General features: G+C 40.4%; 1 protein-coding gene across 4 annotated transcripts in view; it reads right to left on the bottom strand.

Moving 5' to 3' along the window:
- efl1 (elongation factor like GTPase 1) overlaps positions 1-14,483 on the bottom strand; it is a 102,240-nt gene that overhangs the window by 22,172 nt on the left and 65,585 nt on the right. For all 4 annotated transcript variants that reach the window (XM_077594839.1, XM_077594840.1, XM_077594842.1 and 1 more), the window contains 2 exons: positions 7,544-7,679; positions 2,165-2,296 (listed from right to left, as the gene is read on the bottom strand). In XM_077594839.1, coding sequence (XP_077450965.1) covers positions 2,165-2,296; positions 7,544-7,679 — 268 coding nt within the window. The remainder of the gene's footprint in view (positions 1-2,164; positions 2,297-7,543; positions 7,680-14,483) is intronic.

Below are 14,483 nucleotides of genomic sequence, written 5' to 3'. Positions count from 1 at the left end.
AAAGGGCATTTTAATACATCTCTTGCAAAAGTAATGACTGTGGTTCGCATCAAGAGGACTCTGAATTGCTTTGGGCATCAAGATGGTTCACATCGAAATGTGGATTGTTTTGGAAAGCATGAAGATGGTACACAACAAGCGCTCTCGGGAACTGGATTATTTTGGGAAGCATCGGCTTCTGAAGATGGTACACAACAAGCGCTCTTGGGAACTGTGGATTGTTTTGGGAACCATCAGCATCTCAGGATGGTTCACATCAAAACTCTCTTGGGAAGATTCAACAGACCTACAATTGTTTTGAGAACTGAGACAAATTGTTATGAGACTCTAAAAATGTTTAGACTTCTGTGGGGCATGGCGTTAAAATCTTTTGAATAAATTAGCGAGAGAGACCTCGAGTTGTTAGAATGATCTTGACCGGACACGCGGGTGGATGTATTCTCTTCTTGCAAGAATTAAAAGATGTGACTTCAGATGCCTCTTTTATTGAAAGGTGAATTTGGAAATACCTAAGGATAAACCTATCAGAAAATCTTAAGAAAAATCATCACACGCAGTATTTCTGAGATACTGTATGAATGAAAAGCACACTATTAGGGTCAATATCATAAGGAAGTTAATATGCCTGTCTTTGTAAATGCAAAATATCACATTTTTTAATTTGAAAAAAAAGGTCTATCTTGATGAGAACCTGATGCTTTCTAGAAATTACAATTTTATTACCAGAAGTTTTAAGATGTTGTGGTAGCCATATTGCTTCTAATGTCAAAATATCTCAATTATTTCGATGGTTCATATTAACCTAATGGTTGTCACTTTCAAAACCAGAAAAAAAAAAGAAAAAAAAAAAAAGTGGAATTTTTTATTCCAAAATCAAAGCTACTCGCGTCTGGATAGTCAGAGCACGTTTAAGTAGGTTTAGACGGCAGCGCCCTAGGTAAGATGGCCGCGCCCCAAACTAGGTAAGATGGCCGTGCCCCGAGCGAGCAGTTTTTTCACGCTTTATGCAAGATACTTACGTTTTTTCTTGAATTTCATTCATAAACGTCAAAATATATTTTGTTTAGCGTTTTATCTGTTTAGCTTTTCTCTATTTTGAAATAAATGACAGAATCGGCCGCTTTGTCTTGCGTCATGACGCAATGGCGCCGTGACGTCATAACGCAAGACAAAGCGGCCGATATGGTCATTTATTTCAAAATAGACAAATCGTGTCGTCGTTAACATGCAGTTTCATGCATGTCATGTTTTTGTGCATATAAGCCGTACCCTCGATTCAGTCATCATTTTTTTTGTCCGAGAAAAGCGGCCCATATGCGAGTAAATATGGTAAGAGAATCTTGAAACATGGAGTAGTTGTCGATTGCAAGTTCGTCGAAGGCACTTGGCCACAACCTCCACCAAGCATAAGTTCAAGCACACAACGACGAACAGCGGTCAAAAGGACAATGTTAAAACATGGAGTTGTTGTTGTGAGACAGCCAATGGGAGCACAGTAGAGTGTTCTTGTCAAGCAATACATCCACATTAATTTTAAAATAATATAACGGATACAGGAAATGTCTTGAGGCACTCATTTGCATTTCAAAAGGTTTCATAACCTGGAAATTTTGTAGAGAAACTCTTAAGTAGAAGTACTACTGTATATGTTGTAGCCATATTTAGCTTTCTTTGATTTCTATTAATTGAAATCTGATTTGTAAGTTTTGTGAATAATTCGGAAGAAGTAGTGTTTAATTCATGGTCATAAGGATTACTGTTATATGTGTATAACTGTGGAACCTGAGCATACTTTGACTTGCCTGAGAGGGTCATGTGATGTGAAACTCCACCCTTTGACATGCCCTGGTGGCGTGACCCGGATTTGAATGGTTCATTCATAAAAGCCAGTGGACAGGTGACAGTGGGGAGAGGCAAACAGTTTTCGACCGCATACTTTACTGACTGAATTACTCACGTAGTTTGGTTTAGTTTTTTCTCCGATCATTAAATGAAAGTCAACCGGATTGTTTAATAAATACCTTTGGATTTTAATTTGAACAACTCTCCGTGCGTGCTTTTGTGTAATGCACGTCGAAAGCTCCACAATCTGCCTTGCGTGGCTACAGGCTATAGGAACATTAAGCTTGAAACCGCCACAACAGTATATATTCGAGAAGCTTACCTGGGTGTTTTGGTTCTACGGCAACTCGTACAATTGGTGAAGCATCATAGTTGAGTGGGGTGAAGGATGGGCAAGCAGGTGTGGAAGAAATAGTACCTGATTTAAAAATAAATTCTTCAAGACCTTTAATACCTGTAAAAAATAAAAAAAAAACAGCAATGAAAAAACGGAAGGTAAAGTAGGGCAAAAAAGTATCTTCTACATAAAAAGGCTTAACTGTGAGAAAATTATATCCTAAGAATCCCATTGTCTGATTTTAAAATAATTCATTGACTAATTATAATCTAATATCCAAGTATTTCGTCACACTGATAAACAAGCTAGATCTCAGGCTCTCATGGACCTGTAAGTTCTGTAATGCTTTTCCCAGACTAATTGATTTCTTTGGTCGTGTCCAGCGATCGCAGTGTCAGACCGCAGCAAGATGGTGGCACATGGGCATGCAGCGGCTTCAAGCTCTCCCTACTTGTGCACAGCGTCATGACGCAACGGCGCCATTTTGTCGTGACGTCATGGTGTCACGGCGCCGTCAACTTGAAATTTTTTGTATGTTGTATGCTGTCTTGTTTTTATGCTAAGCCGTACCCTCGATTCAGTCATTTTTGGACCGACAAAAGCGGCTTATATGCAAGTAAATACGGTAATCAGAGGTCTCAGTAGCCAACTACTTCTGAAACATGCATAGATCTGATCTTTTCCAATAAGTATGAGAGCATCCAAAAGACGTAAAATATGATCAGAGGCCTCATCCTCATCCTGTTCTCAAGAACTTTCTAAAAATAGATACTCGTGCGCAGAAAACCATATCAAAGCAGATGAGAGTAAAAGGGAGAACCCAAATTTGACAAAGGCACAAAATAATATCAATTGGTACGATTATCTCTGCCATAATCATGCTCATGACAGCTGTAATGTTTTAATTACTGTTATCCAAGACAGTGTCTGAATTCACAAGAAAAATTAAAGCAAAAACCATAAAAAAGAATACCCTCCCATGGTTAAATGAAGCCATACAGCAACTAATAAAAAAACAAGACTATGCTGTAAAAAAATATCACTTAATTTTTTTTATTAATGACAGACTTCTTTCTGAAATAATGTACGGTATTTACTCGCATATAAGCCGCACCCAGAATTTTTTTTCAATTTCTCGCGTAAAAGCTGTCCCCCGATTCCTAATTTTCACCTCTATATTCATGGTTTACAGGGAGTACAAATGTGTTACTTTGAAGGGAAAATCTTAAGAAAAATCCTCACATGTTATTTTTGAGATACTTTAAGAATCAAAAGCACATTAGGGTCAATATCACAAGAAAGTTAATATGCCAGTCTTTGTAAATGCAAATTATCAAAATACTCAAATTGAAAAAGGAAATAAGTCTCTCTTGATGAGAACCTTATGCTTTCTAATTACAGAAATTACAATTTTCTTACCAGAAGTTCAAGATGTTGTGGCAGCCATATTGCTTCTAATGTCAAAATATCTCAATTCTTTTGATGGTTCATATTACTCCAATAGTTGTCACTTTCGAACAAGAAATACAATGAAAAAAAAATCTAAATGGAATTTTGTTTTGTTTCAAAATCAAGGCTACTCGCGTCTGGCCAGTCAGAGCATGTTGAACTAGGTTAGACGGCACCACCCTAGGTAAGATGGCTGTGCCCTGAGCGAGCAGTCACTTTTTATGCAAGTACATTTTTATTCCTGAATTTCTTTCATAGACGTCAAAATAAATGTTGTTTAGCGTTTTATCAGTTTATTTTCTCTATAAATGAAAGTATCGGCTGCATTCGCCTGCGTCATGATGTCTCGGTGCCATTGCATCATGACGCAACGGCGCCATTTTGTCCTGACACTTCACGGCGCCGTCAACTTGCAGTTTTTTGTATGTCGTGTTTTTATGCTCATATAAGCCGTACCCTCGATTCAGCCATCATTTTTTGGTCCGACAAAAGCGGTTATATGTGAGTAAATACGGTAGTAAAAGAAAGTCGATCTACATGAAAATCAAATTTCTTTCCTAAAGAGGTGTAATTTTTTTTTTAAAACTGTCTGGGAATACTTAAAAGAACAGAGAAATAAAAGAATTACAGTTGACGGAGGAAAAAAATCAGTGATCCAAGTGACATTGCTACAACTTTATATGATTATTTTATAGACTCCGTTAAAGAACTGACACCTAGGAACAACAATGAACCTATTCTTAATCTGCACCAGGTTTCGCAGTCACATGTTGCGAAAGCTGTGTCTGGTCTCAAAAGCTCCAAAGCAAAAGATGCATTTAATATGGATGTAACATAACTGTACTATCACAAATAATCTCTCATAGCACCATTAACTACTATTATAAACAAATCCATAACCGAGAGTCTCTTTCCTGAAGCCTGGAAGCCCTCAGGCATTAACGTTCTTAAATCAGGATTCCCCGCAATAACCAAAAAATACAGACCTAAAAAAAATCCTTCCAGTCTCAAAAGTCTTGGTAAAGATAGTAGCGGAGTAAATTGTGCCTTAGTTCAAACAGCGGTGAGCTTCCTCGTGGTGTTGTTTACTCGCCTGACTTCGGTGCGGGCAGGTGTGGGCTCGATTACCGCTGGCGGTATGATTGTGAGTGTGTATGCTCGTTTGTCTCTGTCTGTGCCCAACAGCAACTGGCAACCAGTCTAGGGTGCAATCTGCCTTTTGCCCAAAGTCAGCTGGGTAACAGCAACCCTTTCGAGGATCCGCGGTATGGTAGATGAATGAAAATGAATTAACAGCAGTCCATACAACCCTGAACAGGCTGCAATTTGACTTTAGAAAACATAATTTTACTGAGATGGCGGTTTGCTTCTTTCTGGAAAACAAATTCAAAACTAGATAAAGGCAGTGTCATTGGTGCGGTTTTCATTGATCTCAAGAAAGCACTTGACACCATCAACCACCAGACACTGCTAACCAAACTGTCAAGATTTAATTTTTATCACCAAGCATACTAAATCGGATTGAATCATACATATTTGTAAAATCACAGTGTGTCAGGATACAAAATACAAAATGTACTTCACGGAATAAGTCTTGGGGTACCGCTGGGGTCAGTGCTAGATTCACTGCTCTCCAATCTTTTCATAAATGATCTGCCAAGCTGTTGTCCTTCGATTGCCACCTGCCAAATGTATGGCGATGATGACGTTTTATACGTCGATGCGAAAGATAAAAAACATTCTGCATGGGAAGTGACAGATGCAATGACAAGTGTGCATAACTAGCTTGAAAAATCCCAACTGAATTTAAACAGATCCAAGACGGTCTGCATCTTCTTTTCAAAAAGGGCGATCTCAATACTTTGTAATGTACCCTTTGTTGGCAATAACGGAGGCCAAACGTTTTCTGAAACTCTTCACAAGCTTTTCACACACTGTTGCTGGTATTTTGGCTCATTCCTCTATGCAGATCTCCTCTTGACCAGTGATGTTTTGGGGCTGTCGTTGGGCAACACAGACTTTCAACTCCCTCCACAGATTTTCTATGGGGTTGAGATCTGGAGACTGGCTAGGCCACTCCAGGACCTTGAAATGCTTCTTACGAAGCCACTACTTTGTTGCCCTGGCTGTGTGTTTGGGATTATTGTCATGCTGAAAGACCCAGCCACGTCTCATCTTCAATGTCCTTGCTTATGGAAGGAGATTTTCACTCAAAATCACTCGATACATGGCCCCATTCATTCTTTCCTTTACACAGATCAGTCGTCCTGGTCGCTTTGCAGAAAAACAGCCCCAAAGCATGATATTTCCACCCCCATGCTTCAGTGTGTATGGTGTTCTTCGAATGCAATTCAGTATTCTTTCTCCTCCAAACACGAGAAGCTGGGTTTCTACCAAATAGTTCTATTTTGGTTTCATCTGACCATAACGCATTCTCCCAGTCCTCTTTTAGATCATCCAAAATCTCTCTAGCGAACCACAGACGGGCCTGGATGTCAACTGGCTTCAGCAGGGGGACATGCCTGGCAGTGCAGCATTTGAGTCCCTGGCGGTGCATTGTGTTACTGATAGTAGCCTTTGTTACTGTGGTCCCAGCTCTCTGTAGGTCATTCCTTTTTCTCCAAGAAAAACTTCAAGATGACAAACGACGAACGGGGTGAAAAAACCATGAGAATTTTGAAACATGAAGAGTTGTTGTCTACTGCAAGTCCGTCAAAGGCACTCGGCCCCAGCTTCTTCCAAGCACAACTTTAAGCTGACGAGTCAAAGAAACAGAGGGTTGTTGTGAGACAGCCAATGAGAGCCCAGTAGAGTGTAGTGATGTTCTTAAGTGAGAATCAATGCATCTGCGACAATATTTTCAAAATAAAATCACAGATATGGAATGCATTTACTTTTTGGGGAATTTCCAAACTTGGATCTTTTTCGTATTTCAAGTCACTCAATTGCATATAAAAAGCTTTCGTAAGCAGAAAATTTCGCACTTAGAGGCATTCATTCATAAGTAGAGGTAAGACTGTACTTGTGTGCACTTTATGGTGAAGCTTTAAATCTCATTGTCCTTGTATATGGACAATAAAGGCATTCAAATCAATTTAAACCTGACAATTCTGTTGTGTGATCAAACCATTTTACGAAAGACTGCATGACTGTTAGGGTTATTAGTCTTACATTATTATATATTAGCTTGCAATGAAGAACGCTTTGCTTCACTTAGAATGTTAGGGTTATTTAGTCTTACATTATTATATATTTTCTTGCAATGAAGAACGCTTTGCTCTTTAGTTAGACCAAACAACAGGAAGGTCAATCCTCTTGGACAGCTGGAATATGGAGATCCTTTGGCATTACATGACCTTCATCTGTTTTGAGAACTAAACCTTCTATTGTAACTCGGGTCCTTGACTATCGACTTCTCACCTGTTTTCCCACCCCACCCTTGAGAGCTGAGATGTCCATTGTAACTTGAGTCCTTGAAGCTAATAAACAGGAAAAAGATGCGTGTAACGCCAGAATGAACCTGGACAAAGGCGAGTCGGTTCGATTCTCTCTTGCAAGAAAACCACAGATGATTGTCCTGTCTCTTTTATTTGTGCGTGCATTTGGGAATACCTATTGGTGAACCTAACAATGACCAAGTGACAAATGATGTGTTTCCAAAGAGTTGTTGATAATGACTCTGGAACTAAAACATGGCGAGCCAGGTGTGTTACCTTATTTTGATTGATACTTAATTGCACCTGGTTTGTTTTAGAATTCCTTAGCATATGGCCTAATAACTAGTCTATAACACATGGCTCAGCTCAATTGTTACAAGTGCTTTTCCATTCCAATTATTCCAAATGTATGGACACAGGCCATAAAAATAATTTGTTTAAAAATAAGCCCAAATATAAAATAAAATGTTTATTATACCTAGAACATTGCCAGACGGCACCTCTTCTAGCTCTTTCAGTTCTCGACCCATGAGCAGATAAACATTTTCAATGGAACAACAGGACAGATAAGGCACCGCCGGCAAACTGTCAGAAGCATTGCATTGCTCTGGTAGCTGGAAGATACAAAAAAATAAGTCACAAAAACATGAGAACATGAGCTAGCTGCAGACTGTAATTTGAATGCATACTATTCCGCCGTTTAAAGTTCTTCACATGTACCCAAACAGTTGTTGCATATTTTCACTATAAAGATTGCCATTTTGAAACATTCAACACGACAGTGATGTTACACCGTCCAATCACAACACCACGTTGGTTATGACACATTCAACATCGCTGCCATCACAAACCTTATTTCACCTGTTTAAGATACAACATTCTGGTTATAAAAAGCTTTTATTTGAAACCATTTGTTTCAAGATACAAAACCAGTCCAAACTGTGAAACGTAGAGTTGAATTTTTTTATGGTGGCCAGAAACTGCTGTCGGATCCTAATGAGTGATTGAATTTCTTTACCTTCTCTAAGTGTGTAAACTCAAGCTTTGAGCATTTGCGAGTATTACCGATAAGTATGCCTGACCAGAAATGTTAGCTTGCTGCTCTCTTGTGGTGGTTTTAAGCATTATACTTTGCCAATTCCAAAAATCCATACTTTCGCCAGTACGCACTGGAGTGCTTCCGCTTAGTCATTTCCGCTGGAAGTTAGTTGCATGAATTACGCAACAGCAGCGAGTATTTATTTTCGTCAGATTTCCACTTTGGTTTACAATGTTTTACCAAAAATAACACCTAAACATTGCTTAAATAGGTAAAATTTGTCAGCCTCTTTTGAAATTGACCGTCACTTTTCCATTGTTTTACCAAAACTAACACCCAAACATTGCTTAAATAGGTACAGATCGTCAGTCTTTCTTTTTAAGTTGACCGTCACTTTTCCATATTTATTTCTAAAAGGCAAATACAGAGTTGTGGTCAAAAGTTTACATACACTTGTGAAGAACATAATGTCACAGCTCTCTTGAGTTTCCAGTTATTTCTACAACTCTGATTTTTCTCTGATCAAGTGATTGGAACAGATACTTCTTTGTCACACAAAACATTCATGAAGTTTGGTTCTTTTATGAATTTATTATGGGTGAACAGAAAAAAAGTGATCAAATCTGCTGGGTCAAAAATATACATACAGCATCGCTAATATTTGGTAACATGTCCCTTGGCCATTTTCACTTCAATTAGGCTTGGTAGCCATCCACAAGCTTCTGGCAAGCTTCTGGTTGAATCTTTGACCACTCCTCTTGACAGAATTGGTGCAGTTCAGTTAAATTTGATGGCTTTCTGACATGGACTTGTTTCTTCAGCATTGTCCACAAGTTCTAAATGGGGTTTAAGTCAGGACATTGGGAAGGCCATCCGAAAACCTTAATTCTAGCCTGATTTAGCCATTCCATTACCACTTTTGATGTGTTTGGAGTCATTGTCCTGTTGGCACACCCAACTGCGCCCAAGACCCAATCTTCTGGCTGATGACTTTAGGTTATCTTGAAGAATTTGAAGGTAATCATCCTCCTTCATTATCCCATTTACTCTCTGTAAAACACCAGTTCCATTGGAACCAAAACAGCCCCACAGCATAATACTACCACCACCGTGCTTGACGGTAGGCATGGTGTACTTGGGGTTAAAGGACTCACCTTTTCTCCTTCAAACATATTGCTGGGCATTGTGGCCAAACAGCTCGATTTTTGTTTTGTCTGACCACAGAACTTTCCTCCAGAAGGTCTTATCTTTGTTCATGTGATCAGCAGCAAACTTCAGTCGAGCCTTGAGGTGCCGCTTTTGGAGCAAGGGCTTCCTTCTTGCACAGCAGCCTCTCAGTCCATGGAGATGAAAAACACGCTTGACTGTGGACACTGACACCTGTGTTCCAGCAGCTTCTAATTCTTGGCAGATCTGCTTTTTGGTGATTCTCGGTTGAATCTTCACCCTCCTGACCAATTTTCTCTCAGCAGCAGGTGATAGCTTGCGTTTTCTTCCTGATCGTGGCAGTGACAAAACTTTGCCATGCACTTTATACTTACAACTTTCCTCCAGAAGGTGCACTGTTGCTCTTGGGACCTGTAGCTGCTTTGAAATGGCTCCAAGTGACTTTCCTGACTTGTTCAAGTCAAGGATTTGCTTTTTCAGATCCATGCAGAGCTCCTTTGACTTTCCCATTGTAGCGTTTGTGGGCATTTGCATCCAATGAGCCCTATTTAAATGGCCTCAGAGAAGTCACCAGCTGTAGTCACTCATAATCACTCACAAGTTAAGAGGCCATGCTATGAAGCTCATTTCACTGACAACTTTCTAAGTCACCAAAATTGATAATTCGTGTTACTGTATGTATATTTTTGACCCAGCAGATTTGATCACTTTTTCTGTTAACCCATAATAAGGTCATAAAAGAACCAACTTCATGAATGTTTTTGTGACAAAGAGTATCTGTTCCAATCACTATCAAAGAAAAATCATAGTTGAAGAAATAACTGGAAACTCAAGAGAGCCATGACATTATGTTCTTCACAAGTGTATGTAGACTTTTGACCACAACTGTACTCCTGCTTTTGTATACAGACGCTCCCCTACTTACGAACACACGACTTACGAACAACGGTACATACGAACATGTCTGCAAATTGCGTTTATGTCGAAAAATGTTCATAAGTTCGATTTTGTATTGCGCGTAGTGCTTCTTTCCGCCGCTAATACCGACGCCTGGTGCTGTGAGCGCTCAGCTCACCCAGCATCCACCTTCCTCTGCCCAGTTCGTTGCAGTGCGTAAGTTGCATAAGTGCGTGACGTATCTCCAAAGCGCAAATAACCTTTTTCATTTTTATCATGAAATATCTTGTGCAGCCATTATTCAATATGGTTGGTGAAAAGTGAAATGCTTCTAGTGAGGGAGGTGCAAGGAAGAGGCAAGCCATTTCATTTGAAACGAGTGGCAATAATAACGAAGCTTGATGCGCGTGAGAGTGGTGAGCGTTGCACGGGCATACAACTTGAATCGTTCGACCGTCAGTACCATTTATAAACAGAAAGATCGAGCAGCAGGACCCAAATATTGAACGTTGCACAAAGTTTGCAAATCAATTGAATGATGCCATACAGTGCTACCGCATCATTTATGATGAAAAAAAGAAAACTGTGCAATCGTCGTTAGATCGCTTCTTTCGGCCAGTTTCTAATACATAAATCTCTCTCTCTCTATACAGTACTGTACATATTCTCTCCATTTTATTAAATGTTTTTTTCAGTACAAACCAATGCGTGTTACTTATACAAGCCTTAAACATACAAATGCACTTATATAAACCTTCAATATACTTCTATAGGCCTTAAACAAATTATAATACAAAATATAGCACTGAACCAACTTACAAACAAATTCAACTTATGAACAATCGCTCGGAACCTAACTCGTTTGTAAGTAGGGGAGCGTCTGTATATTATTCATTCCTTTTTTGCACACTATACATATGTTTGCACCGTCATTTTCACCAATTATGCCAAAAAAGAGGTCTCATTTCGTATCGAGTTGGGAAAGGCAACAAGATGGCAGCACAATCTTCTCCATTCCAAAGTGGTGGTTAGGCTTCTACCTCGGCAGGAGCTCCAGATTCTGCACAATCTTCTGCATTCCAAAGTGGTGGCGAGGCTTCCACCTTGGCGGGAGCTCATGATTCTGCATCTATATCATGGTTGCATATCCTCAACCATGCTCAGATGCCTATTACTGAGAGTGTGGACTTAGCAGGGGCAATATCAGCTGTGGGGCCCGCAGAAAATAGGGGAGGTTCGTATGGACAGGTGGAAGAAAAAGTCTTCGGCTACTTCAGCTACTGGGGTAGAAGTGGCCGGCGAAAGGCCGCCAGGTCTATGGCAGCTGCTCGGGCTGATGAGACTAAGGAACTGCGTGATTTTCGCATTGGCCGAATGGCTGAATCAGTGACAGCTGCTAGGGCTGTTTTGGTATCCTACTGATGCTTTGGTATATTTGAATTGAACTTCTGAATTGCTTCTCATATCATATCTGTATATTTTGCTTGATTGATTTGAAGTGCTGAACTTCTTCTGTAGCATACCTGTACATAATTGTATACATATTTGCTGTGCTATGCGTGTAACTGAAATTTTCCTATCTCATCTAACCCATTTTTCAAAACAGATTTTTTTAAATAGCGCAACAATTGTCTTTTGGTCCGAAACAAACAGGTGGGACCGGTGGAGCCGGGCACCCCTGCGTGTTGTTGTTAATGTGAGGTACATGGACATGATATGACGGCTTGGGCAGTGTCCTAGAAGGTGATTTGTCAATTAACAAACCCATTGCTGACTGGTGGTAGTGATAGGCGACAGCAAGAGCAATAGAACCGTTTTTAGCTGGGATAGGCTTCAGCAGCACCCTGTGGCCCTTTTCAGGAAAAGCGGTACGGAAAATGAATGCGTAGATATATTTGTCGCAAAAAATGATTGAATCAAGCGTACGGCTTATTTGCGCACACATTAGACTTAACATGCACGAAACTGCAAGGGGACAAAGACAAAACGCCATAACGCAAGACAATGCGGCCAATGTGGTCATTTATTTCAAAATAGAGAAAAGATCAACAGATAAAACGCTAAATAAAATGTATGTTTACGTTTGTGAATGAAATTGAAGAAAAAAAATGTATCTTGCATAAAACGTGAAAACATTAACTTACTTGTGCATGCCATTGCTCGCTCAGGTCTCCACCATCTTACCGTAGTTAAACGTGCTCTGAATGGCTAGACGAGTAGCCCTGATACATGTTTTTGTAGTGTTTACCATGTCACCATATCTGAATAGTTGTTAAGGCTAATTGAAGGTATTGCGGTTGATCATTAAAATATCAGCCTTGATACCTGCGTATTGTGTATCTCATGCTATTATTGCACCTAGCGACTTGGTGAAGAGACCGCTACGGACACACTTCCTGGTTGTACTGCTCACTTAGTTTTTTAATTTGTGTATGTGCAGGCAACACCCTTTTGGAATGTGCAATCCAGCGGACGGTCCTTTCGATTCATATAGGATCTCAGAAATATCACGTGCGATTTTTCTTAAGATTTTCCCTTCAAAGCAGGGGTCACCAAACTACGGCCCGCGGGCCGGATACGGCCCGCCGGCACATTTGGACCGGCCCTCTGAAAAATACCAGAGACGCTATCGGATTTTTTGTTTTGTGTTTTTTTTTAATTTTTTTTTTTTTTTGGGGGGGGGGGGGATGCAGCCCGCCGGCACATTTGGACCGGCCCTCTGAACAATACCAGAGACACTATCAGATTTTTTTTCCTATTTGGCCTTGAAGACTGGGACGTTTTAATCTTGTGTTTGGTTCATTGCACCCCTGCTGAGCCCACAACTCATTCCAGTGAAGCGGGGCGTCGCATTGCTTCTTTGGTGACACGCGCGGGGAGAGTGTTTCCCTTTGACGCATGCGGGCACGTCCACCGTTGCATGCACGAGCAGTTTTACCGAGACATCTGGACGATCGCAGGTGAGGGCGGAGCCCTGGGACCATCGCGGACTATTCAAGCATATTAAAACTGCAACCTGTTTGAGAACGGAATAATGGCGAAAAAGTTAGGTGAGAGAAAAATTTATTCAGAATGCAGGATATTTAACCTGGAGTGGACAAACGATTATTTTTTTGTTCAATGCAAAGAAAAGGCTGTTTGTCTCATTTGTCAAGAGACGGTGGCGGTATTCAAAGAATACAATCTTTGCCGACACTATGAATCCCGTCACAAAGACAAGTACAATGGATTGCAAGGCCAAATACGAGCAGACAAACTCTCAAAGCGAAAAAGTGGACTACTATCTCAGCAGAACCAGGCATCCGTTCGGGCCAGCTTTTGGGTTGCTAAATTGATAGCAAGCAGCGGTAAGCCTTTCACTGACGGAGAGTTTGTTAAGAAATGTATGGATACTGTCGCGGAGGAGGTTTGTCCCGAGAAGAAAGATGCATTTAATGCCGTAAGTCTGTCGGTGAGTACAATGACCAGACGCGTTGAAGAAATCGGGAGTAATGTATATGCCCAGCTGCAGCAGAAGACGAAATAATTTGACTTTTTTTCATTAGCACTGAATGAAAGCACGGACGTGCAAGACACAGCGCAACTGCTCATTTTTATTCGTGGAGTTAGCGCAAACTTTGAGATTTGCGAGGATCTGGCAGCCCTCCAAAGTCTCAAAGGGACTACAACGGGAGAGGATATTTTTGACAAAGTGTGCCAAACCATGGAGAAGTTGGACCTGGACTGGTCAAAGCTAGCTAGCATCACGACTGACGGGGCTCCTAGCATGGTGGCCGAAACTCGCGGTCTAATAATGGGACGCATGAACCGGGAGTTGGAAAAAAGGGGTCTCACCGCCCCGCTACGAGTCCACTGCCAAATTCACCACCAAGCACTGTGCTGCAAAATGTTGACGTGGGATTCTGTAATGACGGTTGTGGTGTCGTGCATAAACTTCAGAGCAAAGGGAGAAGATTGTGCATGGCACAACAGAAAGTTAATGTTCCATGGCTTTTTTTCTATGAAGAACACAGAGAGAGTTATTTAGTTATTATTTATTTCATAAATGGTGTTATTTATTTCCTGTTTTTTCTGTGAAGAACTCAGAGAGGGTTATTTAGTTATTATTTATTTCATTAATAATGTTATTATATGTTTCCTGACTTTTTTTCTGTAAAGAACCTGGAAAGGGTTATTTGGTTATGTGTGGCTTTCTGGAAAACAATAAAAAAAAATTAAGCTCCCCTACGATCGTCACACTTTTTCTGTTACAAACTGACACCGGCCCCCCATCAGAGAAGGGAAAAGTTATGTGGCCCTCACAAGAAAAAGTTTG

This window comes from Stigmatopora argus, chromosome 2, assembly GCF_051989625.1.
Source record: "Stigmatopora argus isolate UIUO_Sarg chromosome 2, RoL_Sarg_1.0, whole genome shotgun sequence".
Classification (NCBI taxonomy): Eukaryota; Metazoa; Chordata; class Actinopteri; order Syngnathiformes; family Syngnathidae; genus Stigmatopora; species Stigmatopora argus.
The sequence above is the reverse complement of the archived record's forward strand: the minus strand, read 5'-3'. Positions and strand labels throughout refer to the sequence as shown.